This window comes from Erpetoichthys calabaricus (assembly GCF_900747795.2).
Source record: "Erpetoichthys calabaricus chromosome 1 unlocalized genomic scaffold, fErpCal1.3 SUPER_1_unloc_22, whole genome shotgun sequence".
In the NCBI taxonomy this organism is placed as follows: Eukaryota; Metazoa; Chordata; class Cladistia; order Polypteriformes; family Polypteridae; genus Erpetoichthys; species Erpetoichthys calabaricus.
In genome coordinates, this window is record NW_026261588.1 from 4745957 (window position 1) to 4760594 (window position 14638).

General features: G+C 44.9%; 1 protein-coding gene across 1 annotated transcript; it reads left to right on the forward strand.

Moving 5' to 3' along the window:
* The first annotated feature begins 452 nt into the window (after positions 1-452).
* On the forward strand, positions 453-14479 carry LOC127526361 (ovomucoid-like). The gene is made up of 4 exons (XM_051921746.1): positions 453-538; positions 2261-2292; positions 2370-2479; positions 14301-14479. Exons 1-4 carry the CDS (start codon positions 487-489, stop codon positions 14344-14346), a joined length of 240 nt encoding a protein of 79 aa, XP_051777706.1. The 5' UTR covers positions 453-486; the 3' UTR covers positions 14347-14479.
* The last annotated feature ends 159 nt before the right edge of the window (positions 14480-14638 follow it).

The following is a 14638-nucleotide window of genomic DNA, read 5'->3' on the forward strand; positions in this document are numbered from 1 at the left end:
CTGTCATGAGCATATTGAGGGTCAGACGATTCAGCAAAGTTACAGTCCTGGACGCAAGAGCCTCAGCTGTGAGTTCATGATGGGCCGAAGGGGGGAGAATGGCGACAAGTTATAGAGTATCAGCAAAGTCATTAATACAGGGGGCTGAAAGATTAGGGGGGGCACAAGTAAGGGGAGTCACCTGAGAAACTGGGACAGCAGAGTCACATCAGAGAACACACAGGCCACGTAGCACACGCCACACCAGCTATCTGTCATATAGCAGCCTACACATCTATCTATCTGTCTGACGTGTGTATCTCCAAGGCCTGTCTTAATTTAAAATAGTTTTGAATATTCAGTAATCGGGCGGATCAATGCCTGCAAGGTTTTTTTTTTTTTTATTTGCTACCCAGATGTGCCGACTTATAAACTGAGGGCACCAGCATGTTGGGTAGCCAGTCTGAGTCTGACACATACACACAAACGCCAACGAGACGAGTCGAGATGTCTGCCATTCGCCTCCTGCTGCTGTGCATCGCCTTCATTTGCCTCTCAGGTGAGATTCCTGCTTATTCGGTTTGCATCTTTCCCACAGTAGCCAGTTTTGTGGCAAAGTGATTAAACCGATTAGGAAAATTGGCTTTTAGAAGGTTTAAGTGAATTAAATTCAATGAATTTTCAACTTCAACTCCAATTTGCACTTGTGATACTCACAAGTTTACGCACTCCTGGCAGAATCTGTAAAATATTTGCCATTTTTGGAAAATGTGAGTTGTCAGACAAAGCCCCATTTGTTTATTAGGAGGAGAGGTCAGGTAAAGCTTTGTAACTACAGGGAGAATGCAGGGAGGACATGGGATGGAAACTCTGATCTCCTAAAGGTGGGCAGCAGCAGTACCACTGCACCACTGTGTCACCTGGGTTTGATATAACATATAGTTATAAAAGGCGCTATTAGATAGATAGATAGATAGATAGATAGATAGATAGATAGATAGATAGATAGATAGATAGATAGATAGATAGATAGATAGATAGATAGATAGATAGATAGATAGATAGATAGATAGATAGATAGATAGATAGATAGATAGATAGATAGATAGTGTGGGGGACAGCCCGGACACAGACAGGCAGACACCGATGGTTTACAACCCAACACACATTTATTAATTTTCTTTATATACACGTGCACACGCACAAACCAGTGCCCCAGCACCAATCACCCTCAAGTCCAGGCCTCTTCTCTATGCCGTTCTCTCTCTGACCGCCTCCACTCCTCTCCTCCAGGCTTCGTCCTCTTCCACCCAACTCAAGCTCTTGAATGGATGGAGGCAGCCCCTTTTATATTCACCCGGACGTGCTCCAGATGCCTCACGATTAATTTCCGCCAGCACTTGCTGGTGTGGCGGAAGTGCCAGCTGAGCACACGGAACCACTCCAGGTGTCCCTGGTAATCCTTCCCCCAGCACCTCCAGGTATGGCGGAAGGGCAGATGTCCATGGCTCCTCAGGCATCTGGGCATACCCTGGTGATGACCACGGGCTCCTATAGGGTTGAGCTTCCATGCTCTGTTCCCGTGGTCCCCATCCCAACCAGGGCGGCTGCCCTCTCGTGGTCCGGAGGAGGTGTAATCCCACTTCCGGTCCTTCTGGGCATCCTGGCTGGGTACCGTCCCCAGCCGCTTGCCACAATAAATAGTCCATTGCAGAGTACATTTACACGCATACACACACTGGTCCATTTTAGAGATGTCCACTAACAATATAAACTCATCTTTGAGATGTTGGAGGAAAACCTAATGGACAAACCCACACAGACGATGACCCGGCATGGGGTTCAAGCTCTGGGCATGGCGTCTGTGAGGCAGTAGTGATGGCCACTCCCCGCCATGCCACTGATGTTGTTGCCCTTCCTTGCCTTTTCATTTTGCTGGCCATCTTGCCCACCTGCTCAGCTGTTTCTGTGTTTCCTTAACGTGATCTCCAGGAGGGAATGTCAGCCCCTCAGGATCACAGAAGGGTTGCTGGAAAGGAGCCCACTGAGAAGTTTGTGCTTTCATAGCCCATCAGTGTAGCCATCTGCTCAGAGCAGCCCATCCTGTGGATGATGATGGCACTGACGGATGTTTTATGTGTGATGTGATGTCTGATGTGATGACAGATTCTTACTAATAAGTCCTCCTAAATGCTAATTTATGAAAATGGATGAAGATTAAGTTTTTTTAGATGTTTCAGGGAGTACTCAATGACAGGTTTCACCCCTTTTTCTTCCACAGACATGAGAAGTGAGGCAAACTTCCCTCCACAGGTAAGGGTCTCCTCAGGTTGTCTCCTTCAGCACCCACTGCTAATGTTCAACTGACCTTCTGCTCTCCATTTCTGTAGCCCAACTGTATGAATCTGATGAGGGTTAGCTGCTCAACGATGAACGATGTTGTGTGTGGCACCGATGGCAAGACCTACCCCAGCAGCTGCTCATTCTGTAATGTAAAGCGGTAAGTGTCAAGTGCTTTGAAGTGTCAAACAAGTTTCAGATCCTTGTGGAGCGGGACGGGGTCTCTGATGATTCTGAGGTGGCTGGCAGGAATGATGACCACCTGAAAACCAATTCCTAGAAAGAGAGAGGTAGTAATAGTTGGGGACTCAGTTATTAAGGGGTTTGAAGCACAGGTTTACTCCAGAGACAGAGAGTCTCGCATGGTGTGTTGCCTTCTGGGTGCTCAAGTGGGCAACCTCTATGGAAGGGTGGATAGGCTCTTGGTCAGAATGGGGGTTGGATCCAGTGGTCATTGTCCATTTTGGAATAAATGACAAACACAAGGGTAGTCTGTCAGTTCTGTAATCCAAATTCTAACAGTTAGATGGTAGGCTGAGGAGCAGAACTGACAAGGTGGTTTCTCCGAAGTTCTTCTTGTGCCACGTGCCAGTCCAGGTAAATAGGAGAGGCTTAACGTGTGGCTCAAACCATGGTGTAGGGTAGAAGGGTATTGGTTTATGGGGCATTGGGACTCATTTTGGAACAGATGGGACGTGTACCAATGGCACAGGAGGGGCACCAGTGTGTTGGGGGGTATATGAGGAGGTCAGGCGAGGATTGTTTAAATTAGTGAATGGGGGGGAGTTTAGGACAGGTCAGGTTTAGAACTTAACAACGATGAACAAACAATAGTGTAGAATTCAAAATGCATAATAATGTAAATTGTAACCCAATGTTAAAATGTAAAAGTAAAATGAGTAACACGTTAAAAATAACTCACCTAATTGCTAGAGGTATCAAAAATAAAACAAGCATGTTGGAGCTGAATGTAGTGGAGCATAATTATAATGATTTATTAATAAGTATACTGGTCTAAATAATAAAGATGGGATGAGTAGAAAAGAGAAGGGCACACACGTAAAAGGAAGGACAGACAGAACAGCAGAGGAGGTGGGCTTGCTGTTTACGTCAAACAGAATTTAAACGCAACTCGTCTTCAGTTGGATGATGAGCCCCGTCTTAGTGAGGACATCTGGAAAGAGGCCTTATTTGAGGAAATTGTTATAGACCACCCAATGCAGACAGTAATTTCAATGCACATCTCATTAGTAATATTAAAAAGGTAAGTGTACAGGGGGACATTATAGTCATGGGGGACTTTAACTACCCAAATATTAACTGGGATAACCTTATAAATAACCAATCACAAGAGCAGGAGCTTTTAGAAGTAATCAATGATTGTTTTTAATGCCAGCGTTGGGTGAAGCCCATCTGGATTTAGTATTTTGTAATAATCAGGACAGAATTGAGGGTGTCAAGGTGATTAGACCACTAGGGTCACATGACCATAATCTAATGCAATTCTTAGTCTTTAATAAAAACACAGATGCGAAGACTAAAATTAAGTTTAACTTTGGTAGGGCAAATTTTGAGCAGATGTGGCAAAGTCTAAGGAGGATGGACTGGGATAAGACAGGTGAGGAGCAGTGGTGCAGGTTTAAAAACATTGTACGTGTAATGCAGGATGGGTACAGACCTCCATTTGGGAATTAATACGTGTGAAGCCCGAGCGCAAAGAGTCGCCCTAACCCCGACACAGACAGGCACACGGTTTATTTACAGTGGACAAATCACCAACACAGCACGACACAACGCAGTCCCTTCTCTATTATCAGTCCATCCGCCTCTACTCCTCCTCAGGCTTTCTCCTCTTCCAGAATGGAGTGAGGCGGCTCATTTTATTCAGCACCTGAGAGTGCTCCAGGTGGTTCATCAGGATTATCTGGAATCACTCCCAGGTGTGGTAGAAATCCATTTAATGGCTTTGCTGCTCCACCTGGTCATCCAACAACGGAAGCGAACAGGGCTGTACCAGACTCCAAGTCCCCGCATGCCCTACGGGAATCTGTGGTGCCTCAGCCGCCCAGGAGGGCTGCCCTCTAGCATACCAGGGGAGGTAGTGCCTCGCAGATGTTCTCTCCTCCGGTCAATCCATCCATGTGTTGTCCGAGCTGGATAATGGCTGAGATCACCCAGCACATAGGAGATTAAAAAATACTGTGCAGTGGGTTAATAAAGAGTTAAAAAAGAAGCTGCAAAGGAAAAAGCAGACGAACAAGGTGTAAAAGACTTCTTCTTCTTTCGGTTGCCACAGCGGATCATCCTCTTCCATATCTTCTGTCCTTGTCATCTTGCTCTGTCACACCCATCAACTGCATGTCCTCTCTCACCACTTCCATAAACCTTCTCTTAGGCCTTCCTCTTCTCCTCCTGCCTGGCAGCTCTATCCTTAACACCCTTCTCCCAATAGCCAGCCTCTCTGACTTTGACTCCCAACCGTCCAACCTGAGCCGACCCTCTAATGTACTAATAACTCCAAAGTGAATTGTAGGGTGTATGAGAACATGAGGGCAACCATTAAGAAGAATATTAGGGAGGTTAAAAGACATTTGGAGAGGAATAGAGCAGATAAGGCGAAAGATAGATAGATAGATAGATAGATAGATAGATAGATAGATAGATAGATAGATAGATAGATAGATAGATAGATAGATAGATAGATAGATAGATAGATAGATAGATAGATAGATAGATAGATAGATAGATAGATACTTTATTAATCCCAATGGGAAATTCACATTCTTCAGCAGCAGCATACTGATACAATAAATAATATTAAATTAAAGAATGATAATAATACAGGTGAAAAAAAAACAGACAATAACTATGTATAATGTTAAATATTAACGTTTACCCCCCCTGGTGGAATTAAAGAGTCGCATAGTTTGGGGGAGGAACGATCTCCTCAATCTGTCAGTGGAGCAGGACAGTGACAGCAGTCTGTCGCTGAAGCTGCTCTTCTGTCTGGAGATGATACTATTTAGTGGATGCAGTGGATTCCCCATAATTGATAGGAGCCTGCTGAGCGCCCTTTGCTCTGCCACAGATGTTAAACTGTCCAGCTCCATGCCAACAATAGAGCCTGCCTTCCTCACCAGTTTGTCCAGGCGTGAGGCGTCTTTCCTCTTAATGCTGCCTCCCCAGCACACCACTGCGTAGAAGAGGGCGCTCGCCACAACTGTTTGATAGAACATCTGCAGCATCTTATTGCAGATGTTGAAGGAAGCCAGCCTTCTAAGGAAGTATAACCGGCTTTGTCCTTTCTTGCACAGCGCTTCAGTATTGGCAGTCCAGTCTAATTTATCATCCAGCTGCACTCCCAGATATTTATAGGTCTGCACCATCTGCACACAGTCACCTTTGATGATCACTGGGTCTATGAGGGGTCTGGGCCTCCTAAAATCCACCACCAGCTCCTTGGTTTTGCTGGTGTTCAGGTGTAGGTGGTTTGAGTCGGACCATTTAACAAAGTCATTGATTAGGTCCCTATACTCCTCCTCCAGCCCATTCCTGATACAGCCCACGATAGCAGTGTCATCAGCGAACTTTTTGCACATGGCAGGACTCCGAGTTGTATTGGAAGTCCGATGTATATAGGCTGAACAGGACCGGAGAAAGTACAGTCCCTTGTGGCGCTCCTGTGTTGCTGACCACAATGTCAGACGTGCAGTTCCCAAGACGCACATACTGAGGTCTGTCTTTAAGATAGTCCACGATCCATGCCACTAGGTATGAATCTAATCCCATCTCTGTCAGCTTGTCCCTAAGGAGCAGAGGTTGGATTGTGTTGAAGGCGCTAGAGAAGTCTAGAAACATAATTCTTACCTAAGAGATTCTTTGACTATTTTAGTAGTAAACGAAAAGTCATGTAGGAGGTGAAGTGAAACAGGACAAGTAAAGGGGAATTAAAAGACACAGACAGTGAAATAGAGAACGCTCTAAACTTGTATTTTTCGGAGGTCTTCACATGTGAGAAAGTGGATAACCTTCCAGTGGCAAATGGAATACTACTAAGGAAGTTCTGAGTGATTTAGAAATTGTAGAGAGAGAAGAGCTGCTCAGATTAAACAGGCTGAAATCAAACAAATCACCAGGACCCATGTCCGTCTTAACAAATGGGCACACTGGGCAGTTGCCCGGGGGCCCCATGAGCATTTTTCTGATGCCTATGTATGTTTCTCTTTTGCTATCAAAACAGGGGCCCCAGTGCACTACTTTGCCCAGGGGCCTATGATGCTGTTAAGACAGCTCTGCCAGGACCAGATAATATTTACCCTTGAGTTCTTATGGAGGCTGGAGAGTACAGATATAAACCCTTGAAGCAGATTTTTGGGAGTCGCTGCATACTAGGGAAATTCTGAAGGATTGGAAAGTGGCAAATATTATCCCACTATATATTGGGAGATAAGGCAGATCCAAGTAACTATAGGCCAGTAAGCTTAGCGTGCATCACAGGGAAATTAATGGAAGTAATTATTAAGGACTAGCAAAATACCCGCGCTTCACAGCGGCGAAGTACTGCTTTAAAATTTTAAATAATAAACTGAGGGAAAATGTACCAATAATTATTTGTTAAGGATCTCTTTGTATACCACGTTGTCAGTTCGCCCCTCCAGTTGTAATATGACCAAGCTGTGCGCTGAGCTTACTCTTGAGCATGCAACGTATAGTTGGCCATGTGAAAAGCAATCTTGCCTCAAATCAATGCCAACCTTTTGTAGGGTCTGTCCCTGAGACTTATTAATTGTCATTGCGAAGCAGAGCCTTACTGGAAATTGGAGGCATTTGAATTGAAATGGGAGATCAGAGGGTATAATGGGGATGCAAGGAATAAAAACTCTCTTCCCCTGAGCCACCGCCAGTAAAAATAGTTGCTTCAATTAGGTTATTTTGCAGGCATGTGACCTGAAGTCTCGTGCCGTTACAAAGTGGCTGTAAGTTTCTCAGTAACATTATTGGTGCCCCAACCTTCAAAATTAGATTATGCTCAGGAGTGCCTGGAGAATTCAGAGTGTGGACCGAGCTGCAGGCTATGGACGTATATATGTACAAAAGTAGGATTCAGTTAGTGTTGGGAACCCGCGTACCAAATTTCTTGAAGATGGGCCCATTAAGTAACGAAGACCATTGGAAAGTTCAATATGGTGGCCGACAGTGGTGTCATACCACCGAAATAAGTACATACATCGGTTTCGGTTAGCACAGGGAAGCCGCCTACCAAATTTTGTGAAGATGGGGCCATAAATAAGAAAGTTTAACATGGCGGACATTGTCGACCGTTATGACCATTACATGTAAAATTTCGAAATGAAACTTGCTTAACTTTTGTAAGTAAGCTGTAAGGAATAAGCCTGCCAAATTTCAGCCTTCTACCTACACGGGAAGTTGGAGAGTTAGTGATGAGTGAGTCAGTGAGGGCTTTGCCTTTTATTAGTATAGATGTATATCTGTATGTATATATATGTGTGTGTGTGTATGTATATATATATGTATGTATATAGTTTTGGCAGCCAAGCGCTTTTTTTCCAACCTAGAAGACGTCTCTTGAGATCCGTTTAATCACCTCGTTGATTGCATGTCTTCCCAGGTAGTTTCAATCCCCATTTCCTGCACCGAGTCATCTCCCCTTTTATGAGTGACTGTGTTAGTGGCCGTACTTCGTACAGGTCTTTGAACACACTGAATACTTGTAACTGGTGTCGCCCGTTGGCTACTTTCGACAGGGAATGGAAGCAATTGTCGAGTAACAAAAATTATTTGTAAGTGATTTTGCATTGAAGAAATAGTAAAAACTTGATCACTTGGGTCAATACCTAAAGAAATACACACAGCAAATGCAATTGAGAATACACCAGAATCTGTATGATTTAATTGTTGCTGTGCGTCTTCATAAACTATGGGAGGTTTGTAAGGAAACAAAGCATGAAGGAAACGAAGCTGCTCCTCGGCGAGGTTGAATTTTTTATCAGCATTTAAACTGTCGTAGACATGAATTACAGCACCATCATAAGAGGTACATACCCAGTGAGTCATTCGTTCAGTAGCTGCAGAAGGTAATATTTGAATATGTTTTGTATTTTGTGGAATGGGCATTATAGGTATGTCAGGAGTCCACATTAGCAAAACCTCTTGAGGTTGGAAAATTGTATGCGCAGCTAAAATTTCGTTGAATTTGCTCATGTGATCTTTTGATAAATAATTATTATTTACCAAGTCATTCATTGCAAAATCTGACAGTGGTAAGATCACTCCTTCCATAACACTAAACACAAACACTAAGTAGACACTAACACTAAAACGCAACACCGCCGGGAACATCCGCACACCTCGTCTACTAAACACTAAGAAACACTAAGTAGAAACACTAAAGGAAAAAAATACTATTCAGTAAGCACCGCGTCTACTAAACAGTAAATCAGTAAAGGAGAAAGGACTAACCGCGTCAGCTGCGGAGCTCAGCTCGGAGCAAAATGAAGTGAATGAAATGAGGTGAATGGGAGAGGAGATGATCACATGACTCCAATACCGGCCTTAACTCTCTGTCCCTCCACAAACACACAAACACAGCCACAAGGATCCCAACTCTCCTTTATATATATAGATAAAAAAAGAAATCCCATGTCCATAAGTACTCACAGCCTTTGCTCAATACTTTGTCGATGCACCTTTGGCAGCAATTACAGCCTCAAGTCTTTTTGAATATGATGCCACAAGCTTGGCACACCTATCCTTGGCCAGTTTGGCCCATTCCTCTTTGCAGCACCTCTCAAGCTCCATCAGGTTGGATGGGAAGCGTCGGTGCACAGCCATTTTAAGATCTCTCCAGAGATGTTCAATCGGATTCAAGTCTGGGCTCTGGCTGGGCCACTCAAGGACATTCACAGAGTTGTCCTGAAGCCACTCCTTTGATATCTTGGCTGTGTGCTTAGGGTCGTTGTCCTGCTGAAAGATGAACCGTCGCACCAATCTGAGGTCAAGAGCGGTCTGGAGCAGGTTTTCATCCAGGATGTCTCTGTACATTGCTGCAGTCATCTTTCCTTTTATCCTGACTAGTCTCCCAGTCCCTGCCGCTGAAAAACATCCCCACAGCATGATGCTGCCACCACCATGTTTCACTGTAGGGATGGTATTGTCCTGGTGTTGTGTGGTGCCTGGTTTCCTCCAAACGTGACGCCTGGCATTCACACCAAAGAGTTCAATCTTTGTCTCATCAGACCAGAGAATTTTCTTTCTCATGGTCTAAGAGTCCTTCAGGTGCCTTTTGGTAAACTCCAGGCGGGCTGCCATGTGCCTTTTACTAAGGAGTGGCTTCCGTCTGGCCACTCTACCATACAGGCCTGATTGGTGGATTGCTGCAGAGATGGTTGTCCTTCTGGAAGGTTCTCCTCTCTCCACAGAGGACCTCTGGATCTCTGACAGAGTGACCATCGGGTTCTTGGTCACCTCCCTGACTAAGGCCCTTCTCCCCCGATCGCTCAGTTTAGATAGCCGGCCAGCTCTAGAAAGAGTCCTGGTGGTTTTGAACTTCTTCCACTTATGGATGATGGAGGCCACTGTGCTCATTGGGACCTTCAAAGCAGCAGATATTTTTCTCTAACCTTCCCCAGATTTGTGCCTCGAGACAATCCTGTCTCGGAGGTCTACAGACAATTCCTTTGACTTCATTCTTGGTTTGTGCTCTGACATGAACTGTCAACTGTGGGACCTTCTATAGACAGGTGTGTGCCTTTCCAAATCATGTCCAGTCAACTGAATTTACCACAGGTGGACTCCAATGAAGCTGCAGAAACATCTCAAGGATGATCAGGGGAAACAGGATCCACCTGAGCTCAGTTTTGAGCTTCACGGCAAAGGCTGTGAATACTTATGTACATGGGATTTCTCAATGTATTTATTTTTAATAAATTTGCAAAAACCTCAAGTAAACTTTGTTCACGTTGTCATTATGGGGTGTTGTGTGCAGAATTCTGAGGAAAAAAATGAATTTAATCCATTTTGGAATAAGGCTGTAACATAAGAAAATGTGGAAAAAGTGATGAAGCGCTGTGAATACTTTCCGGATGCACTGTATGTATATATAAACTAGCAAAATACCTGCGCTTTGCAGTGGAGAAGTAGTGTGTTAATGAAGTTATGAAAAAGAAAAGGAAACATTTTAAAAATAACGTGACATGATTGTCAATGTAATTGTCGTAGGTTTCTTTTAGTATTGAGAGTGAATTTGATGATTGTAAAGAGTTTAATTTGTGATTGTAAATGTTGTGTATGAGAAATGCCGATTTTTAGGATGTAAAGATCTCTTTGTAAAGGATGTTTTCAGTTCTGCCCTTGTGCTGTAAAATGACCAGGCTGTCTGATGAGCTCACTCTTGAGCATGCAGCGTACAGTTGGCCATGTGAGAAGCCATTTTGTGTCAAGTCAGTGGCGACCTTTTTTTAGAGTCTGGCCCTGTGACTTATTTATTGTCATAGCGAAGCAGAGGCCCTTACTGGAAACTGGAGGCGTTTGGATTGGGAATGGGACATCAGAGGGTATGAGAGGGATGCGAGGAATAAATCCAGTCTCTACTGAGCCAGTGAAGACAGTGGTCTCGTTTGAGGTTCTTGTGCAGAGATTTGATCTGAAGCCTGGTGCAATTACAAAGTTTTGGTGGTTGTAAGTTTCGTAGAAACATAATTGGTGCGCAGACCTTCAAAAGTAGAGTATGCAGAGGCCTGCCCGGGGGATTAAGAGTGTGAAGAAACTAAATGAAAAGACAGGAGTCACCAGCAGGAAGACGTGAAGCAAGGCCAACGATAACAGGCTTGAAGCGGTGGAGTAAAGGAGAAGGGAGCAGTGAACACGATGAACAGCTGAGGAAAGTAAGGAAGCGAGCGACGAGGCACATGAACGCGGGATGTCATTAATGTATATAGGTAGGGAGCTAACCACGTGGTAGGTGTGCGGACAGCGACCATGCGGAAAAAGGAAGGGGGACCGGGGGCGGCCCTTGTACATCTCTCCCGTGAAATAAATCCTCAGTTAACGGAAATAAGGAATGTAACCGCCAAAATGAAGACGTTATTTTCGAATGTTCGTTACGGGGCATGGCGCAAAATTAAACATACTTAACGTTTGTAAGTACAGTGTAAAGGATGAGCGTGTGAAAATTGGACTTCCTTCGTATATTGGAAGTCGTAGAAATAGTGAGGACGGGTTTCCCCTGTATATATATACAGTTTGGGGGCACACCTGTTTCCCCCGTTTGGGTGTTGCATACCTAACTTTTGTAAGTACACTGCAAGGAATGAGCACGTAAAATTTCAGCTTCCCACCTATATGGTGTGACACGCGGCTGAGGGTGGTACCCAGCCGGGATGCCCAAGAGAACCGGAGGAGGACTCACGCCTCCTCCAGACCATGAGGGGGCGACTGCCCTGGTTGCTTTGGGGGCCACGGGTGCAGAGCTTTGAAGCTCAACCCTGTAGGGGCCCATGGTCACCGCCAGCGGGCACCCGGATGCCTTTGCAGCCCTGGACCTCAGCACTTGTGCCACACCAGGAAGTGCTGGAGGAAGAGGAGCAGGGACACCCAGAGTGCTACAGCCGGCACTTCCGCCACACTGGGGCGTGTCGGTGGAAGATTGCCTGAGCACACCTGGAGCACATCTGGGGGACAATAAAAGGGGCTGCCTCCCTTCATTGAGGGCTGGAGTTGGGTGAGGAGAAGGACTGAGCTTGGTGGAGGCGGCCTGAAGAGAAGAAAGGTAGAAAGTGTGAGATGCCTGGACCTTGGGGAAGTCTTGGGGGTTTGTTGTGTGTGCACTTATTGACATTTGTAAATAGAACTGTAAATATACGTGTGGTGGTGAATTTACCATGTCTGCCTGTCTGTGTCCGGGGCCCGTTCCACAATGGAAAGTGGGAGAATTAGTGATGCCTTTTATATGTAGAGATAAATACACACACACACAGACACACACACGCACATCCCCAGCTTCTCAGTCCAAGCAATTTGTGACTTGTGGCCTCCAACAGGTTATATGGCCTTAAATTGTAGAGGCGGAGCCTGTGTGCAGTAATACTGACAGCCAATGAGTGCTCAGCAGGAAGTGCAATCCAGTGAATGCTGTGACGAGCAAAAAGCAACACGAGAGTTTTAGACCATCTTTGTGATGTCTCGTGTTTTAAATACCAAGATAAAAATCGAGAAAGGAAAGCAAGGGGGAGATAAGGTGGCTGAACTCACCGCACTTGTAAACCCTGAGCATGGGCAACAGCTGAGTCAGGCGGCATAAAAAAAATGAAGGACTCGTCACAGTGTGGACGAGTCATCACGGAGTCACGTAAAATGACATTGCCAGCAAATTCTAAGTCTGACATCTCTTCTGACTGGAAGTCGTATAATGTCACGTGCCCAGTCATTTCCAGTATAAACATGACATAATTGGACAAAGAGATTGGCCATGAGATCATCAGCTCTGTGTCATCAAGTGTGACATTCCCTCAGACTAGAAGTTATAAATATGCCATATCCTGTGGTTTCTAATCTTATAGACTGGTATACTCAGGTGATGAGACTGGCAAATGTGGTCATCAAGTTTGACATCCCCTGTAACTAGAAATTGTATAGTGTGACATAATAAATGTGGCTTAAGTCACATACAGTAAGTGGGCATCATCAAGTGACGAGATCAACTGCTGTAGTTTCCAAGTCTGACATTCCCTCTGAAGAGCAGTAATGTGACGTCGGTTTAAGACTGTCACCTTCATTTGTGGATGACATGATCGGTGTGTGACTTTGATCAACATCAGTGACTGACATCTGTAGACAAAAGTGCAAACTCCTTCACTCTGCAGGTCTGTGTGTTAAGTTGGGACAAGCAAATCTTGCTCAGTGGGCCACAATGGACTTCGGGGGTCTCGAGGTCAGGTAGGTGTTTGAGGTGAAGAAGATAAAACTTCAGAGTTCCGGTAATTCTACTCACTAATGATGGCACCTCAGAGTGCCTGTTGATTGGCACACATGTGTCACATTGTCACTGAACTCTGTACTCATCAGAACACACGTCACACAAGAGCAGCTGGCCTTCACATTGCTGAGGATGACTGTGATATTTTAATCATTTATTATTTTTCTCCTGTGGTGGGTTGGCACCCTGTCCGGGATTGGTTCCTGCCTTGTGCCCTGTGTTGGCTGGGATTGGCTGCAGCAGACCCCCGTGACCCTGTGTTCAGATTCAGCAGGTTGGAAAATGGATGGATGGATGGATGGATTATTTTTCTCTGTTTTGAACCCCTGCTCTCCTTCATCCTAACCTTCTATTTCACAGATGTTCCCCGCCTAACTTTTATATTAGCCAGACCATCTTGAGGCCCTTTTCAGTTGCTTCCATATTTCCACAAAGTGTCGCAGACAACGTATCAGAAGATCTGTGACTGGGAGTGAACAGGCAGGTTTAGGACTTCTATATAGCGTCTTTCATGGAGTGTAGTGAAGCAGCTTGCAGGTAGAACACATGTCCTTCCTTTTTTTTTACACTCAGATCACAGGCAGGTCATGTAATTGGTACGGTGGTCCGGCATGCCAGGTGTGTTTTGGGTCATCTGAACTTTTTAATAATTATTAGTCACTTCTGTCCTCGTTCATCAAAAGTGTACAACATCAGCCAGCTTTGATTTGACATAATGAGATAGAAACAGTTCAGATATCCCATAATATACTACATATTGACTCCCTGTATGCAATGTGTTCCTTTTATTAACTAAGCTGTCGTGCTGAGTGGGCAGTGGTCACCTGATCCAGGACCACCACAGGTGTTTCCCATCCATACCTGCCTCAGGTGTGCAGGTGGAGCTGAGTGCAGCTTTTAAAGTCTCCTCTGAGTGGAATGAAGGAAGCGTCATGGAGTGGACATCTCAGCTCACTGGTTTTATTCTTCCAATGTCTTCCCTTTACAGACGTTCAATAAATGAGATATGGGTGGCAAAAAATGGAGCCTGTTGAATCCACAGAGGAACACCTGGAGGTTTGCTGATCTTCCTTCCGCTTTGCACTTCACAAGCCCCCTTTACCCCACTGCGGACCACTGCAGCCTTTCAAATCTGAAATAAACAATTACTTCTGGCATGAAAGCTGATTATGGACTCATCTTTATTATGTTTGTGTTTACCTCATATGATATCCAAAGTGACCTCCAAATCATGACTGTACACCACAGTTCTTTCTAGATTTCCACATTGTAGAGCCTGGCAGGTGTGACAGCTCTTTTGAGTGACACTGCTGGATGTTGCACCTG

What these genes read in the sequence shown, in the direction of transcription:
- LOC127526361 (XM_051921746.1), top strand. Translation starts at nt 487, where the DNA reads ATGTCTGCCATTCGCCTCCTGCTGCTGTGCATCGCCTTCATTTGCCTC. An exon ending in CGCCTTCATTTGCCTCTCAG is followed by an intron (nt 539 to 2,260) that starts GTGAGATTCCTG and finishes TTTCTTCCACAG; the next exon opens with ACATGAGAAGTGAGGCAAAC. An exon ending in TCATTCTGTAATGTAAAGCG is followed by an intron (nt 2,480 to 14,300) that starts GTAAGTGTCAAG and finishes TTCCCTTTACAG; the next exon opens with ACGTTCAATAAATGAGATAT.